This window comes from Schistocerca serialis, chromosome 8, assembly GCF_023864345.2.
Source record: "Schistocerca serialis cubense isolate TAMUIC-IGC-003099 chromosome 8, iqSchSeri2.2, whole genome shotgun sequence".
NCBI lineage: Eukaryota > Metazoa > Arthropoda > Insecta > Orthoptera > Acrididae > Schistocerca > Schistocerca serialis.
Genome location: NC_064645.1, coordinates 69224929 through 69243906, shown reverse-complemented (window position 1 = coordinate 69243906; position 18978 = coordinate 69224929). Strand labels below are relative to the sequence as shown.

General features: G+C 45.1%; 1 protein-coding gene across 1 annotated transcript in view; it reads right to left on the bottom strand.

Moving 5' to 3' along the window:
* Positions 1-18978, bottom strand: part of LOC126416108 (uncharacterized) — a 367975-nt gene that overhangs the window by 100540 nt on the left and 248457 nt on the right. Inside the window, exon 4 of the mRNA XM_050083618.1 lies at positions 5729-5865. Coding sequence (XP_049939575.1) covers positions 5729-5865 — 137 coding nt within the window. The remainder of the gene's footprint in view (positions 1-5728; positions 5866-18978) is intronic.

Here is an 18978-nt window from a genome sequence, read left to right as displayed (position 1 = left end):
AAACAGCTGGGTAATTTGCGCATCGTTTTAAGGAGACCTGGTTTTAACGTATGTCAATGCCTGTGAGGCCATAATTCGTGAAGCTGTGTGTCGTACGACTGTAGAATTTTGCACGTACGTGGGGCGTTCAGTAAGTATTGTAATACATTTATTTCTCATCCAGCTTTGGTTAAAATGTGTGGAACTTGCTGTAGGACACTATGAAGTATTTCTGCTGCCGTCCTTACAGTTTCATGAAGTTCCGGCAGGTGGCAGCGCTGTACGTGCCATTCCAAATGGCGTCTGTAACAGATGTGCATTCCAAGCGGAGTGCTGCCATTCAATTTTTTCTGCTGTAAAACCAGGGCATCGCTGATAATCATAGCCGCTTGCAGAATGTCTACTCTGACCTGGTAGTGAACAAAAGTACGGTGAGTCGTTGGGCGAGGTGTCTTCATTATCCCAAGAAGGTCGTGTCTCGCAAACCTGCCCTATTTCCCGCGTGCCGTCCGGCCGCGCACAGCTGTCACTCCAGCAACGTTGAAACGTGCGGACGCTCTCATTCCAGGTGATCGACGGATCACAGTCCTGAACTTTGCTGCGCAACTGGACATCCCCCTTGGTAGTGCTGACACATTCGTCCACCAGTCGGGGTACTGAAAAGTGTTTACCAGAAGACCATGAAGAGCAACCAACGACCCTCTGTACGGAATTTCTAGCTCGTTACGTGGTTGACTGTCATAATTTCTCGTCTGACATCGTCACAGGGTTCATGGGTTCATCACTTTCAATTGTAAACAAAACGCAAGCCATGAAGCCGCTTCCTCAGGCGGTAAAGTCATGGCGAAAGTCTTATGGGAATCTGGAGGCGTTATTCTGGTGTACACCCTCATGGTGTAACGATCAACTCTGAAGTATATGGTGCTATCCTAAGCAAATTAAATAAAGCAATCGCCTAATAAATAATTGCAACTGTAGACAGAACCATTAATAAGCGCTTTCAGGAATTTAAATAAAGTTGCCGTTCCCTGCAAAGGAAATATTGAAACTAAAGAATTTAAAAAAAAAATCTTCAACGTATTCGTCGCTATAAAAATGCATGTGACGTTCTCCTTCCCCATGACAACGCAAGATCTTACACTAGTCTTCATAGGCGAGAGAAGCTCACAAAACTTGACAGTACTGTTCTTCCCCACACACCGTACAGGCTGTATATCGCACCTGCCGACTTCCATCTGGGCCAATGAAGGATGCATTCCATCAGAAGCAGTACGTGGAGGATGGGGCGGTTACTGACGCATCAGCAGCAGCCAGACGTTGGCTTCGACGTCGACCAGTAGAGTGATACAATGCGGGCAGTAAAGTGGCATAAGGCCGTCGCAATGAATGGATATTGTTTTGAAAAGCAGGGTTTCGTAGCCAAATGAGTGGCGTATAGTATCGTATGGTGTGTTTCAGTCTCGAAGAAAGCCAATCTGCTTTCAGAAAACCTATGTGTTGCAATATTTAATGAAAGGACCTCGCTCATTCAGAGATACACGCCGTTACTGTCTACAAAATGTATTGTGACTAGGAATAGCAGAAAAAGAGTAACAAATTGAAACTTCATGCCTGATGTTGACATTTTACCATATGAACAGCGAAAATGTAGTAAGCGATAACCTTTTATCCTTTCATTTTCTTGTAGACAGTGGTGGCGGGATGGTGTGGGTCCGCAAAAACATTCTATGAGTTTCGTAATCATGCAGCCCCCCGTCATTACACTGGAAGAGGAGGTCGTATTCTGAGGCCAGTACGGCCGTCATATGGGTGTCCTACAGACATTTTGTTGTGGCGTCGTTGGCCGATGTAAGCCCAGCAAAACGAACACGAAACAGACTGATTAATTGGGGTTTTAAATATCAGGTTCATTAGACAAGAGATATCAATAAATTTGGGAGAATAAAACTGTAATCTGGTAGTCAGGGAGAGGCAAGATAAGGCAACGATTGAACGATTGTGGATGGAGCCGTAATCAGCTACCGTTGGTTACAGTAAGCACGTACACTTTATTTGAGGAAATAACTTTCAACAGTCATTTTAAAAGATTTTACTACACTGACGGCTGAAGGCCTTACTAAGAAAGAATTCAATTTTTTATTTATTCTGATTGCCACAAGCAACTTCAGGCCTGAATTACAAGTGAGGAAGACAGCTACTAATTAACCAATACTAAGACATTTTCTTTTTCAACAACGAAAAACTGTTACAAGCTATAGTAACAGATGAACGTCTTATTAAGAAAGAATTGCAAATTATTTTGTAGCTGAAGGCCACATGCAATGTTACACACAATCAACTTTTGAAGGGCTGATTAAGAAGAAAATTCAAAATTATTCCTTAAAAGACATCATAGTCGCCGTTGACTGTATAAAATATTTATTATTACGATTGCAATTTCCGCCTTATGGCCATTTTCAAGTAACACTGCAAAAATTACATTCTGTCAGAATATAAAACTATCTGACGTGAGTACATGTCGTCCTCAAAATGCAGCCTTTTGACTGTGAGAGTCCTACTCATCTGATCCAAACTTGAAGAAAGTTAATCAAAGCAATCCTTTGAGTTAATTCAATTTTCGTTGTGGCGCCCCTCTGCCAAACAAGTAGTTTGAGGTCAAGATTTACAGCAGTCTACATGTGATCAAAAGCGTTCATAACTGTAGCACATACTGGTGCTGATATATATATTTACATCAGGAGTGTGGTGATGCACATGTTGCCATGACGATTAAGCCCACTGAGTAAAGCATACCTGAAGACGGCGACTTTACAGGCCAACTATTGGAGCAGTATTTCCGCATCATACGGCTGCAACCGGAAACATCATGAAATACACATAACACTCCCAGAATAGCAATTTTCTTTATATACTGCGCACAGATGTGAGTACAATTTTTTTCTTAACCGTGGCTAACCTGGAGCTCCCACTGTTCACTGTGAGCCCATCCCCCCCTTTTTTTTTTTTTTTGAGTCGTCAGTCTTATGACTGGTCTGACACGGACCACCATGAATTCGTCTCCTCTGTCAACCTCTTCGTCTCAGAGTAGCAATTGCAACCTACACAATGTGCTCTAAAGTATCCGCACACCTCGCGCCCTCCATCGGCAATGCTGGAACTCAACATGGCGTTGGCCCACCCTTAGCCTTGATGACTGCTTCCACTCTCGCAGCTCTGCTCGAAGGTTTCTTGGGGACTGGCAGCCCATTCCTCACGGAATGCTGCACTTAGGAGAGGAATCGATGCTGGTCGGTGAGGAGTGGTACGAAGTCGGCTTTCCAAAACAATCCAAAGGTGTCCTACAGGATTCAAGTCAGGACTCTCAGCAGGCCAGTCCATTACAGGGACGTTATTGTCGTGTAACCACTCCCCCCACAGGCCGTGCATTATGAACAGATGCTCGGTCGTGTTGAAAGATGCAATCGCCATCCCCAAATTGCTCTTCAACAGTGGGAAGCAAGAAGGTGCTTAAAAGCTCAGTGTAGGCCTGTGCTGTGATAGCGCCACGCAAAATAACAAGACCTGGAAGCCCCTCCATGAAAAACACGACCATACCATAACACCACCGGTTCCCAATTTTACTGTTGGCGCTATACACGCTGGCGGATGACGTTCACCAGGCATTCGGCCATACCCATATCTTGCCATCGGATCATCACATTGTGTACCGTGATTCGTCACAACATTTTTCCACAGTTCAATCGTCCAATGTTTACGCTCATTAGACAAAGCGAGGCGTCGTTTGGCATATACCGACGTGACGTGTGGCTTATGAGCAGCCGCTTGACCATGAAATCCTAGTTTTTTCACCTCCCGCCTAACTGTCATAGTGGCCGGCCGAAGTGGCCGTGCGGTTCTAGGCGCTGTAGTCTGGAACCGCGAGACCGCTACGGTCGCAGGTTCGAATCCTGCCTCGGGCATGGATGTGTGTGGTGTCCTTAGGTTAGTTAGGTTTAACTAGTTCTAAGTTCTAGGGGACTAATGACCTCAGAAGTTGAGTCCCATAGTGCTCAGAGCCATTTGAACCATTTTTTAAAAGCGTATGTTTTCGGAGGTCTCCGGATACTTTTGATGACATAGTGTAAGTTGGCAATTATTTGCTGGATATATTCCAATGTCTGTCTTCCTCCACAGTTTTTGCCCTTCACAGCTTCCTCTACTACATGGAAGTAATTTTCTGATGTCTTAACAGATATCTTGTCTTCCTGCCCCCTCTCAAAAATGGTTCAAATGGCTCTGAGCACTATGGGTCTTAACGTCTGAGGTCATCCGTCCCCTAGAACTCAGAACAACTTAAACCTAACTAACCTAAGGACATCACACAAACCCATGCCCGAGGCAGGATTCGAACCTGCAACCGTAGCGCTCGCGTGGTTCCAGGCTGTCCCTTCTCCCTGTCAGTGTTTTCCGCATATTCCTTTCCTCTCCGACTCTGCGTAGAATCTCCTCAACCTTACCTTATTAGTCCACCTTATTTTCAACATTCGTCTGTAGCACCACATCTCAAATGCTTCGATTCTTTTCTGTTCCGGTTTTCTCACAGCCCATGTCTCACTACCATACAATTCTGTACTCCAAACGTACAAGGTTAGAAATTTCTTCCTCAGCTTAAGACCTATGTTTGTCACTAGTAGACTTCTCTTGGCCAGGAATGCCCTTTTTACCAGTGCTAATCTGCTTTTGATGACCTTCTTGCTCCATTCGTCATTGTTTGTTTTGCTGCCTAGGTAGTAGGATTACTTCATCTACTTCGCGGTCATCAATCCTGATGTTAAGTTCCTCGCTGTTCTCATTCCTGCTGGCCTCATTACTTTCGTCTTTCTTCGATTTCCTCTGAATCCATATTCTGTGTTCGGCAGATCATGTAATTCTTCTTCACTTTCACTGAGGGTAGCAACGTCATCAGCGAATCGTCTCAGTGATATCCTTCCACCTGGAATTTTAATTCCACTCCTGAACCCTTCCTATATATCCCTCATTGTTTCTTCGTTGTACAAACTAGACAGTAGGCGCGGAAGACTGCATCCCTATGTTACACTCTTTTCAATCGAAGTACTTCGTTCTTCGTAGTCCACTCTTATTTTTCCCACTTGGTTCCCTATTGGGTTATCTACATATTGTAATTACCCGCCTCTCCCTATAGCTTACCTATGTCTTCCTCAGAATTTCGAAAATCTTTTACCATTTTACATTGTCGCACGCTGTTCCCAGCTCGCCAATTCCTATCAACATGTCTTGATTATTCCTTAGTCTTGCTTCCATTATCAACGGCTATGTCGGAATTGCGTCTCTGGAGCCATTACCTTTCTTAAAGCCAAACTGGTCGTCCTCTAACATATCCTCAGTTTTCTTTTCATTTTTCTTTATACTATTCTTCTTAGCAACTTGATTGCATGAGCTGTTAAGCTGTTGGTGCGATAATTCTCGCACTTGTCAGCTCTTGCAATCTTCAGAATAGTGTGTATGATATTTTTCCGAAAGTCGTTTTGTTGCCTCTCCGGTCAAAGGTTTAAGAAATTCTGATGGAATCTTATCTGTCCCCACTGCCTAATTTGATCTTCAATCCTCCAAAGCTCTCTTAAATTGTGATTATAGTACTGGATCCCCTATCTCTTCCAAATGGTTCAAGTTTCTTCTTGTATCTCATCAGATAAATCTTCCCTCTCATAGAGGCTTTCAGTGTACTGTGAGTAGTAGAGCAGAGACTCACCGGGAAGTCGTTGAGCAGGTAGAGCATCTCGACGGGAGGGTCGGAGGGCGGCGCCTCGCACTCGGCCCTCAGCAGGTCTCCGGGTCTGTACCGCGACACGCTCTCCACCTCCAGGCTGAGCGGGCCCTGGGGCGGCACTGCAACACACGAGTCACGTGACTGCCACAGTCGTCCTTACTGGCCCAGCCAACGTACAGCAGCATGTTGCATCTTAAGAGCGAACGCTTCTGAAAGTTGGACGTCAGTACTTCTTTGCAAAGTTGACCAATGATTCTGTGTTGTGTGTAAACTGTTGTGACTTGGCAAGACGGCCAAGTTACTATGACAGGAAGCCGAAACGCACGCGTTTAAGCTCACGCAGGCTGGCGTGAGGTCTGGAACAGGTACAGTAACTGAGACTAGCAATTAAAGTACGAAGCTGCTGGAATACTTAACTTTAATCCATAAGTGGTGAACATAGCTCTTGACGGTACATGCATCACAAGATAAATAGCAAATGATAATGGCGCCTTGCTAGGTCGTAGCTAATGACGTAGCTGAAAGCTATGCTAACTATCGTGTCGGCAAATGAGAGCGTGATTTGTCAGTGAACCATCGCTAGCAAAGTCGGCTGTACAACTGGGGCGAGTGCTAGGAAGTCTCTCTAGACCTGCCGTGTGGCGGCGCTCGGTCTGCAATCACTGATAGTGGCGACACGCGGGTCCGACGTATACTACCGGACCGCGGCCGATTTAAAGGCTACCACCTAGCAAGTGTGGTGTCTGGCGGTGACACCACATAAACACCAACTTTGAGTGTGAGGTATACTATTATCGCGAATAGCAGCTAGCGTGCAGTTGCTGAAAGTAGTCGGAAGTGATCGGACGCAGCTGCCTGCGGTAGAGGCAGCCGCGCAACAGATGAGATCGCAGCCTGCCGTAATCGTGCTAGTAGCGCCGTAGGAGACTTTGGTATTCACTGAAGATCTTATGGCAATTTGACTTTCTGTTGCACGTATTTGTTGCTTGCTTGGGCACTGGAAGAGTTTTGTCCGATTTGTGTATGCATACAATGCGAGTAATATTAGTATTTTTGTAGTTGGTTCAAATGGCACTGAGCACTACGCGACTGAACTTCTGAGGTCATCAGTCGCCTAGAACTTAGAACTAATTAAACCTAACTAACCTAAGGACATCACACACATCCATGCCCGAGGCAGGATTCGAACCTGCGACCGGAGCGGTCGCTCGGTTCCAAACTGTAGCGCCTAGAACGGCACGGCCACTCCGGCCGGGATTTTTGTAGTAGCAAGAGACACGTTTATTGAGTATAGACATCGAGGAATAATTAAGGTCTGTGTAAAGTTTGTCAGTGTTTAAATAATCTGTTCAGCGAATATAGAAAATTAAAGTATTTATTGGTTGCTTTCATTCCTTTTTCACCGGTTATGGCTAGTTGACCAAATCCCTACTAATCATTCAATCTCTCAAAATATATTAACGGAATATATAAAATATATGGCAGTAGTTGTTGCGTTTATCATGACCATGCATTGAACTCTGCATGGATCGCAGTATTGCTTTTGAAATATATTTAGCATGTTGATGTTCAAGCAGTTGCACCGGTAAGACGAGATAACTTGTCTGTTTCGTACAGGAGCATTGGTGAACGGTTGCTAGGAGTTGTTAGAGAATAATTTAACTCGCAGTCAGATACCTGAGAATTGATTTTTTATAGTTTATGGGAAGCACACGGTGATGCTGTATTGTAACTTATCACCCCGGACTACAAGTCCATAAAAAAAAAAACACTATTGTTGAGTAGTAATTGGTTAGTAATTGTTCTTGCTGGAAAGGAGTTTTGATAATTCTGGCTCTGCCTCACATTAAATCCATTCATTTATTGCAGAAATGTTCTACTACAGCATTTACTTTAAAACAGTGAAGTTAGCAGTTCTGTGTAAGATGTTTCGCGCTTTGTATTATTTCCCTTACTGCTACGACGACAATGAAAGAAAGAATTTAATTACTATATTCGCAAAATAGAATATTTAAACACTGACAACCTATACTTAACAAATACGTCTCTGGCCACAACAAAGGTACGAAAATTACTCTCATTGTATGCATATACAAATCTGACAAAATTTGTCCAGTGCGCTAGCGAACAACTACTACGTGGAACAAACAGGCAAATTACCAAAAAGTCCTCAAGTAAACCGAAGTCTGCTCCGGCGCTACTAGCATGAACACGGCAGGCTGCGACCTATCATTTCGCGCAGCTTCTCTCCACCGCACCCTATGTCCGACCATTTCCAACTCCCCTCGACAACTGTTGGCTCGCTATTACTCGTGATAATAATATCTCAGAGTTTTGTATGCACACCACAGCAGAATCGCTGGTCGACAATGCAAAGAAGTACAGATTTCCAACTTTCAGCCGGTTCTAGGCACTTCAGTCTGGAACCGCGCGGCCGCTACGGTCGCAAGTTCGAATCCTGCCTCGGGCATGGATGTGTGTCATGTCCTTAGGTTTGTTAGGTTTAATTAACTGTAACTGCTAGGGGACTGATGACGTCACATGTTAAGCAACATAGTGCTAAGAACCGTTTGAACCATTTTTCCAACTTTCAAGTCCAATACAGACAGTTTATGTGGTGTCACCACCAGACACCACACTTGCTAGGTGGTAGCCTTTAAATCGGCCACGGTCCGTTAGTATACGTCGGACCCGCGTGTCGCCACTGTCAGTGATTGCAGACCGAGCGCCGCCACACGGCAGGTCTAGAGAGACTTCCTAGCACTCGCCCCAGTTGTACAGCCGACTTTGCTAGCGATAGTTCACTGACAAATGACGCTCTCATTTGCCGAGACGATAGTTAGCATAGCCTTCAGCTACGTCATTTGCTACGACCTAGCAAGGCGCCATTATCAATTGCTATTTATCTTGTGATGCATGTACCGTCAGACCGATGTTCACCAATTATGGATTACAGTTAAGTATTCCAGAAGCTACGTACTATTTTTGCTACTATAAAGACCTTGTCATTTTCCATACCTCACGCCGGCCTGCGTGAGCTTTAACGCGTGCCTTTCGGCTTCACCTCGTAGTGGCTTGGCTGTCTTGCCAAGTCACAACAGTTTAACCATTTAATGGGTCAGCTATAAGTGGCCTTATGGCTTTGCCGTTGCCTATTCACTCCCTTTAATGCTGGGATATCCAAGAAACTGGCCAGTGAACCGAGTCCTGGCATGAGAGCTGAGGTGCTTACCCTCAGTGCACATTTCCCCCACCACCGTGCCACGCCATGAGGAGAGGAAGGAGGGGCAAACTTCTGACCTACCACATTCAAATGGCAATATCTCCACAACATACGTAACAAACAAATCAAATATTGAGTATTATTTATATTATTTTTGTTGTGCTCAGGACGTAACATAATTTTTATCTGGTGCAGACAGTCGGTATACGGACAGATGCAGGCAATTTCACAAATTTTTCCACTCAGGTTTACACGTACTCGCAACTTATTTAGTTTCACAATCGAAAAAAGGTCTTTCACACACATATTTTGTTAGAAATATTGTGGCACTATTGCAGCCTCATTATGGAGACGTGGACATTCTACCTGAGTCAAGCAATGTAGATGTCCTGTAGCGCTCTAATGTGAAAGAATTCGTCTTTAAAACAGGAATCACCTAAATTATTTTCAGCCATAATGGCTATCTTTGTGAACCGTGACTGTGTGGGATAGTTATTTATTTCAAGTTTCTGCTGCCAGGTACTTTTTATTTTATGCTTAATCTAACATAATGCAACGCGTTGCCGGCCGCGGTGGTCTCGCGGTTCTAGGCGCTCAGTCCGGAACCGCGCGACTGCTACGGTCTCAGGTTCGAATCCTGCCTCGGGCATGGATGTGTGTGATGTCCTTAGGTTGGTTAGGTTTAAGTAGTTCTAAGTTCTAGGGGACTGATGACCACAGATGTTAAGTCCCATAGTACTTAGAGCCATTTTTTTGCAACGCGTTTCTAACATGTTCTGTTGATCTTCAGGCGTTTATACATACATACATACATAGAGAAATATTACTTAAAAATAAACAGTCATAAACTAGATTAATCTAGAACACTTTGTCCATTGTTGTTAACTGTAGCTGCTGGTGTGGCATTTGGGGGAAAGGAGGTGGGCAGTGTATGGCTAGAAATCGAAATCAGTGATGTCCTCTGCTGGTTTTCTTCTTTATGGTTGACTATGTATATTACAGCCTGTATAGGATGCAGATACATATGCATCAATTATGTGATACGAAAATAGTGTGAAAGGCTTTTATATGACAGTTGATCACTTACAATTTCATGAATGTATGTCTGTATAAACGCCTGAAGATGAACAGAACATGTTCGAAACACGTTGCATTATGTTAGATTAAGCATAGAATAAAAAGTGACTGGTAGCAGAAACTTGAAATAAATAAATAGGAATTACCTTGCAGCTCGATCAGTTAAGTCTGCTCTTGCACAGGGGACTTTTCAACTGACACTCCAAACGGTTTCGAAAACAGCTTGAAAATAGCTGTATGGTTGGCAGTGCCCTCAAAAAGTTTAGGAAACTATCTCTGTAATTCTCGCCTTTTTTAAACATCTGTAACATACAGAACTAGACTGAGTTTGCCTACAATGAGATCATCTGTTTAACTACATCACCATCAAATCAGAAATCAGATGTTTCTCACCTAGCAGTGTATTACTGTGGGCATTGTGCAGTCAAGACCACTTAGAATTCGAGATCTGCAGTCCTTTTCGGATGTTCTAATTTTCAGCAATTCAGAGTTTTAAATAGAAGTACAGATCCAGGTATGTCCCCCGACTTAACCGAAGCTCTTTGCTCTAATATATAGATTTAACATTAATGAAACCGACAAACTGCACGGACGGATTTCTGACTGGAAATGGAGGAGCAAAAGCGCTATGAACATGCGTACAGAAATGGACGATGTGCGTTCGCCCGAGAACAAATCGTTCTGGAACGCAGTACAAAGGTGCATCGAGGAGGAGATGTTCACCGTACACTATTGCCGTTTATAATCGTACTTCTGAAACTTCACTGTCAAGCGATTCGGCTTCACAGTCAGGTTCACGTTTTCTCGCTGTGGCGCTAGCAGTCACATCAATACATTTACATGTAATTATTTTTGACACGTAACTGCCTCGAGGGCCAATATTCCTGTTCTCCCTCCACCAACCAAAGCTGTTTGAGCACATACAGCTGTTCCTGGACGATCAAAGTAAATTGCCAGATTATCGGGAAAGTGGATTCATAAGGTGAGTCGTACCTTACCTGTGCCTGTACCGGAAAAATGGGCTCGTGTTGGGATTGAAGCGTACCCACAGGAAGTACTTTCAAAATGTTAGAGAATAAGCTGAATTTTCGAGGTGGCGTTTATGTTAGTAATAAATAATTTCTTAGATACCGATAATTTGCACAGTCATAATAAACCAGTTATTAGAATTACTTGGGAACGGAGAAAGAAGTGGCGTAAGCGAGATTCGATTCACAGCCCTCGATCTTATGAAACCAAGCGCTTACTTTTATTTTTTCATGGACCCATCGTCTCATCTAGCCAAGTTTAATCTCCAAAAATAAAATCCATCGTTTCTTGGCACCGCCACTTTATCATTAAAAAAAGGAAATGGACTATCCGTCTTCAGGCCTTGCCCTAGCTAGTCCCAAAAATTCTCCCAAGGGATATGTTCCACGTGTGTATAATTTGTTTCTTTTTTTTTATTTATATATTTATTTATTTCGTATAATTACATGATTATAATTAGCAAATGTATGCAAATGAAAATATTATAAAAGAAAATGTTACAGTGAAAAGGAATTTTCTTCAAGACATTGTGTGCTACTGGAGTTTTTTGTCCTCTGCCACGGGGGTGTCAGCGCATGTCCACATGTCCACCACAATGTGATGCATGCTGTTCGGTCTTGTCGTCGCGAGCGGACTACGGCACCTTGTAAGCGGTGCTTCGTCAACGAAAATATATGAGCTTTGATTCCGTGTCATTCTCGTTGTCTGTCTGGTGGTGGGTGTAGAGCGTCGAGATTCCAGAGCGTCGCATAGCAAAAGTCCAGGGTCTGCCGATGCCACACAACCGTGTCATTGCCGAACTGCCTAGGTGTCCTGCGGGCTGCCAGTTCGGTGCAGAGGAGCCACAACTCCAAATGCGACTGGTATCAGCAGTGACGACGTTCACAGTTGGACCACTTTGCGGCAACTTGCAGACGGCAGTCCACTACGGCCGTTACTACGCTTGGCTTGTTGACTGTGGACATGCATCGCGCAGATATAGCTGCCATAACCAAATAAGGTCAGATGTTATCGTTCGGCGGCCACCACTCACTGTGTAAGACTTCGTGAGACATATAGTCGATCCAGTCGGCTGACCGAATGACTGGTAAGATGCGTGTGCCCAGAACTTCTTTCCCCACGTGTCGCACAATTGAAGATCGTGATTCATCATGGCCATTTTCGGACAAGGCGCGTAGTGCAGGATTCGGTGCATGGAAGGACGCAACTAAAATCGCCAGCGAAGACACTGTGTTCGTACCGTCCTAGAAAAAAAGGGGACAATGTCAGCCCAGTAGAACCTGGCACAGTCTTGACGTTTGGCCTGGCTCGGTCCACCCAGGCGACCGTTCTGCAGGCACGGAGTCAGCGGCATTGGTTTCCTTCTCATGGACGGTGTCCTGCAGGATTAGTTCTTGTTCCTCCTGAGAGCGAGAGCTGCCGTGCTCTACCGTGGTTCTGTGGTGTCGTCTTCGGTGTTTCGGAGGACGCTGTCTTAAGGTGTGGCCTTCCGCGTAGGACGTTGACACTGATTCACGCCTCGCCCGCAGAGAGACTTCCGTTGGTACGATAACTGCACCGATTGCCATCCTGCTGTCAGCGGTGCCTGCAGTGTCAGGTGGTGTCGATAGCATTGGACCGTGTTCTGGCACCTGCCAGTGTGACTGATCGGCCCGGTTGTCAGTCTGCGGTGGGCGGTTCTGGTACAGCAACGTTTGTCTGTGGAGTTTGGACGGACGGAGACGTCGTGAGCGCCGCCACGTAAATTACTGGGAGGATTGTCGCCGTTGGTGGAGGTGCCACGTCCTGGGGTGGAAGTTGTGTCATCAGACATTGCACGCACTCGGAGCGCAAGTGAACAGCCTTGCCGCATCCGAAACGTGTTTTAGGCTGGCCGTCATAAATAACTATGGCCTGGCAGCCTCCTATTTGGAGGTATGATGTTACGTGCCCTCGGAGTTCATCAAACGTGGCGTACGCCTTTGAGAATTGGATACTTCTTAAACTGAGTCCACTTTTCTGCCACGTGGTCATGTACTGTACCATAGGGTCGGAGCTCCGCCCCGACTACAGTCGCCGGGAGTTCGAAGTGTACTGCAAATATGCGTGTAATCCGCAATTCCAGTACGGAATGAGCAACCTCGAGGTTGCCGATATTTACGTCTGCATAGCAGAAGCGTATTCCTTGTTTCACGTTTTAAGGAATGCTGTCGCACGTTGCGTTGTTAGTTAGTTTCGCTTTGACCTTGTTACTTACGAACGAGAAGTGGACGCCGACGAAGTCGGCATCCTGGATCTTGGCCTCTTCGTTTAAAAAGCGCTCGACATCGAGTTATTTTGGTCTAACAAAGTTGTTTCTACACTCCTGGAAATTGAAATAAGAACACCGTGAATTCATTGTCCCAGGAAGGGGAAACTTTATTGACACATTCCTGGGGTCAGATACATCACATGATCACACTGACAGAACCACAGGCACATAGACACAGGCAACAGAGCATGCACAATGTCGGCACTAGTACAGTGTATATCCACCTTTTGCAGCAATGCAGGCTGCTATTCTCCCTTGGAGACGATCGTAGAGATACTGGATGTAGTCCTGTGGAACGGCTTGCCATGCCATTTCCACCTGGCGCCTCAGCTGGACCAGCGTTCGTGCTGGACGTGCAGACCGCGTGATACGACGCTTCATCCAGTCCCAAACATGCTCAATGGGGGACAGATCCGGAGATCTTGCTGGCCAGGGTAGTTGACTTACACCTTCTAGAGCACGTTGGGTGGCACGGGATACATGCGGACGTGCATTGTCCTGTTGGAACAGCAAGTTCCCTTGTCGGTCTAGGAATAGTAGAACGATGGGTTCGATGACGGTTTGGATGTACTGTGCACTATTCAGTGTCCCCTCGATGATCACCAGTGGTGTACGGCCAGTGTAGGAGATCGCTCCCCACACCATGATGCCGGGTGTTGGCCCTGTGTGCCTCGGTCGTATGCAGTCCTGATTGTGGCGCTCACCTGCACGGCGCCAAACACGCATACGACCATCATTGGCACCATGGCAGAAGCGACTCTCATCGCTGAAGACGACACGTCTCCATTCGTCCCTCCATTCACGCCTGTCGCGACACCACTGGAGGCGGGCTGCACGATGTTGGGGCGTGAGCGGAAGACGGCCTAACGGTGTGCGGGACCGTAGCCCAGCTTCATGGAGACGGTTGCGAATGGTCATCGCCGATACCCCAGGAGCAACAGTGTCCCTAATTTGCTGGGAAGTGGCGGTGCGGTCCCCTATGGCACTGCGTAGGATCCTACGGTCTTGGCGTGCATCCGTGCGTCGCTGCGGTCCGGTCCCAGGTCGACGGGCACGTGCACCTTCCGCCGACCACTGGCGACAACATCGATGTACTGTGGAGACCTCACGCCCCACGTGTTGAGCAATTCGGCGGTACGTCCACCCGGCCTCCCGCATGCCCACTATACACCCTCGCTCAAAGTCCGTCAACTGCACATACGGTTCACGTCCACGCTGTCGCGGCATGCTACCAGTGTTAAAGACTGCGATGGAGTTCCGTATGCCACGGCAAACTGGCTGACACTGACGGCGGCGGTGCACAAATGCTGCGCAGCTAGCGCCATTCGACGGCCAACACCGCGGTTCCTGGTGTGTCCGCTGTGCCGTGCGTGTGATCATTGTTTGTACAGCCCTCTCGCAGTGTCCGCAGCAAGTATGGTGGGTCTGACACACCGGTGTCAATGTGTTCTTTTTTCCATTTCCAGGAGTGTAAAAAGGAGTCTCAGTGTTCGGTATTGATTCGCTGCGATCTTGTCGTGCTAGGCGTCACGTTAGTGTCGGCCGAAGAATGTAAACAATGCGAGCAGGACCACGCTTTAGGCGGAAACACATCGCAAGTCCGCTCTGCTCGGGCGCTTAAGCCGTACTGCTTAGCTCGTGAGCTGCAGGCTTCTTGCCTCTTAGCGACCACACAAAAATACATACACACACGTCCCTAAAACTTTCTAAATCGATTTTCTCGAAAACGGTTGAGAGTTGCGCCTTCCGTTTTACATTCGCTGAAGTCCTAGCCGTGACCTATACACACTACACACGCTATCAGTGTGTACCAAATCGGATGAAGGGGGGAGGGGGCGGGGGGGCAAGTGGCAAGTACACACGGCCCCCTTGTCAGCCGAGCGAGGCTGGCACGCCTTCTTGGCGCTTTGGCGCTCGCCCGGCTGTCTGATTTTCCTGCTATAACCGGTAGAGCACATAGCCGAGTCTGCGTTTTCCAGATTGCGTTCGTTCTTGTAAAACACGTACTCTCACACACAGAGGAATGGTAGCGCGCCCTGAATATGCAAAAAAAAAATAAATAAATTAATGCACACGAGGAAGTAAATGCCGGCCGTTGTGACCGAGCGGTCCTAGGCGCTTCAGTCCGAAACCAAGCGGCTGCTACGGCCGCAGGTTCGAATCCTGCCTCGAGCATGGATGTGTGTTATGTTTACTTAGTTCTAAGCCAAACGATCTGATGACCTCAGATGTTACGTCCCACAGTGCTTAGAGCCATTTGAACGATTTGGAGGTAAATATTTGAATTGGACACTAGTGGTGTGCTGCTTCCCAAAGTCGTGCCGATTAAATATCTAGGTGTAACGTTGAAAGGCGTCATGAAATGGAACGAGCGCGGAAGGTCGATTTGGTGAGAGAATTCTACGAAAGCGTGGCTCGTCTATGAAGAAGGCAGCGTGCGGAAAACTTGGGCGCCTCATTCTTGAGCACTGCTCGAGCGTTTGCTATCGCCGCCAGGTTCTATAAAAGGGAGATATAGAAGCAATTCCGAGGCGCACCGCTGGTAGGATCCTTCTGTATCCGAGCGTTGTGGGAAAAGTACGTGCACTCAGGTGGAATTACTGGTGGGAAGAAGACGTTCTTTTCGTGTAACTCTACTGATAAATTTTAGCGAACTGTCATTTCGAGAGTCTGCAGAATATTCTTGTTGCCATTAAGTACACCTTGCGTAAGGACTTGTAAGAGGTCCATGATTAAGGAATTTGTTGCTAGCGCACTCGAGCTCACGCGCTGCCTGCGATATGTAAGCTATGAGAGAATCTCAGACCAGAGAGCAGTGTTGTCAGCAGTAGGAACTGAGTGGCAGTAGGAGTAATTAGTAGCTAGCAGTCGTGTGTATGGGAGTTGGCTGGGCCGATCGTGGTGAGCGATGGCGGAGCCCGAGCGTTGTAGTATAAGGTAAAAGCAGCCTTGCGCATATGTAGTACTGTTATAGCAAGTCCCATGTAAATGCTTTTAAAAAGAAATCTCTTAATAATAATCTTTCTTATAAAAATTAACTTTTGACAGTCATTCAAATCAATTTAAAGATTTTACTAATTTCTCCAATCCATGGTCATCCTGATTATGGTAAAGAAAAATCTGTTGTTTCTTTTTATACATGACAAATCCATCGGCCAGTATTGCACAGGGCTGTGCCAGAAAAATTTCTTATAGGAGCAGATATATATATATGCGTTATCCGGCGACGTTATTGAGAAGAATTTTCATTTTTACTCAGAATGATCTTTCAGGGCCATGATGCAGCGCTGCTGACGTCCAAAATTTACCAGTTTAAATTCACAGTTAATTAATGAATGGTTATAAGTGAACCACAATTTTATTGAGAGGTTAGTCACATTGCATTATTGGTAGGTTACGGAATTTATCTGTTGGGCAGTTACACTGAATGTGAATTATATAATTATATTTTTTACTGTTGGGAGGTTATAATATAATTTATCTGTTGTGAGGTTACGCACTGCAGAGACAAGACGAAAAAAAAAAATCATGTCTCGAATGCTAACGTAGAGATAGCCGTTTACCCATCTCTCTGTTTGCGAGTGGAACTGGAATGGAAATGATTAGCAGTAACACAAGACACCCACAGTTACGCACCGTAAGGTGGCTTGAGGAGTATCTATGTACATGTAGACGAACTTACATCAATAAATTTGAAATTAAAGAAAAATTATAAACACCCTTTTCAAAATCTGATCACGTTACTGAAGGGAAAATGATTCAAATGGCTCTGAGGACTATGGAACTTAACAACATCTGAGATCATCAGTCCCCTATATCTTAGAACTACTTAAACCTAAATAATCTAAGGACATCACACACATCCATGCCCGAGGCAGGATTCGAACTTGCGACCGTAGCGGTCGCGCGGTTCCAGACTGTAGTGTCTAGAACCTCTCGGCCACACTGGTCGGCGTACTGAAGGGTGGACACACGATTTCCTTCAAGGCAGAAGAGTGCAGTTAAAGATGGAGCTACTCCAGGTACTGGTTTAAACGTGGAAACTTTCTTATCGACTGCATATGCATGGCCCTCAGAGCAAAGTGGAACGCGCCGTGTGGAATTATCTTGAGTATGTATAACTGGCACCTTGTACCACACAGAACAGTCATTAAATCATCAAGAAATGGCACAGCAAATTTGAAGCTTATCTTTGAGGATAGTGTTCTCAGTATGAGTACTATTCATGTAACATATTGTCAATGGATATCTGAAGCTGTTGACACAGGTCAATGAAACTTTATCTCAGCTGTAACGTATCATACGCAACTAAATTACTTCTTATGTTAACACGTCGTACATCAGCATAAGCAGACTGTAAAAATCAAACTAGAAATCAAAGAATAAATTGGGATAAAATATCAATCATTGGCTCGATGGGAAATTAAAATACATTTAAAGTTTAAAAAATTAAGATGGGTGAAGAAATCATGAAATAACAAGTAAAAGTGATTGAATACATTTTGAGTCGGAGGAAACAAAGTTCATGTAATACGCAAACATGTCGATACCGTAAAGTAAATGCCTTAAATTAATTTGTTTAGGAATGTGGCACATTGAGGACAGCGTATCTACGAACGCATGATGTTTCCTAGCCGGTATTTCTAACTATTGTCCAATTTTAGGAACACCTGAAGGCATGCACACTGGAAAGTTACGCTGTTTTTGTTTTTGTACACACTTAAGGGCTCCATTAAAAATTAAAGCTATTTGGAGGTGGCTGATAATTCTTCAGTTACAGAATTTTATGATGAGTAACATTCCATACATTTTTTAAATTAGTTGCATGGGATGTAGGCAATGGAGTCGTTCTTTGTCGTCGGTACCATCCTGTGTCCAAACCAGAAGATGGTTTTCTGCCACGTAATACGCGAATTTCTTTAACAACTTGACAGTTTAACCTGTCTTTAAAATGAAAATTTCTTTCAGTCTCTAATAGCTTCTACATCAAAATATTGTTATCTTGTAACATGTCTATTACAATGCTTCTGTTTAATTTGAGGGCCGGTCGCGGTAGCCGTGCGGTTCCAGGCGCTTCAGTCCGGAACCACGCGGTTGCCACGATAGTAGGTTCGAATCTTGCCTCGGGCATGGATGCGTGTGATGTCCTTAGGTTAGTTACGTTTAAGTAGATCTAAGTTTAGGGGACTGATGACCTCAGCTGTTAAGTCCCATAGTGCTTAGACCAATTTTTTTTGTTTAATTTGATTTCACTTGTTGATTATTGGCATGTAGTTTATAACAGACAGGTTATTTAATACAATACTGACAAGATTTTCGCGATTAGGGCATTTCTAAAAGTAGATGTAATACTTATTACTAGTCCATGACTGCATCAAAGCTATCTTCTGGATCTGGTAACCTTCAATGTTATCAATAAACTGACTTAAAAACTGTTTGATCCAGTTTATATTCTCTGTAACCTTTGGAAATACAGTTGAATTTCTTTAGGGGCAGTATTGTTTGCTACAAGTCAGCTTCATGTTCTCTGTAGGAAATAGCATGGGTTCCGGAAACAAGATCATCCGATACCCCTAGCACACTACTCGTCCACCACATCCGGAGATCAGTACA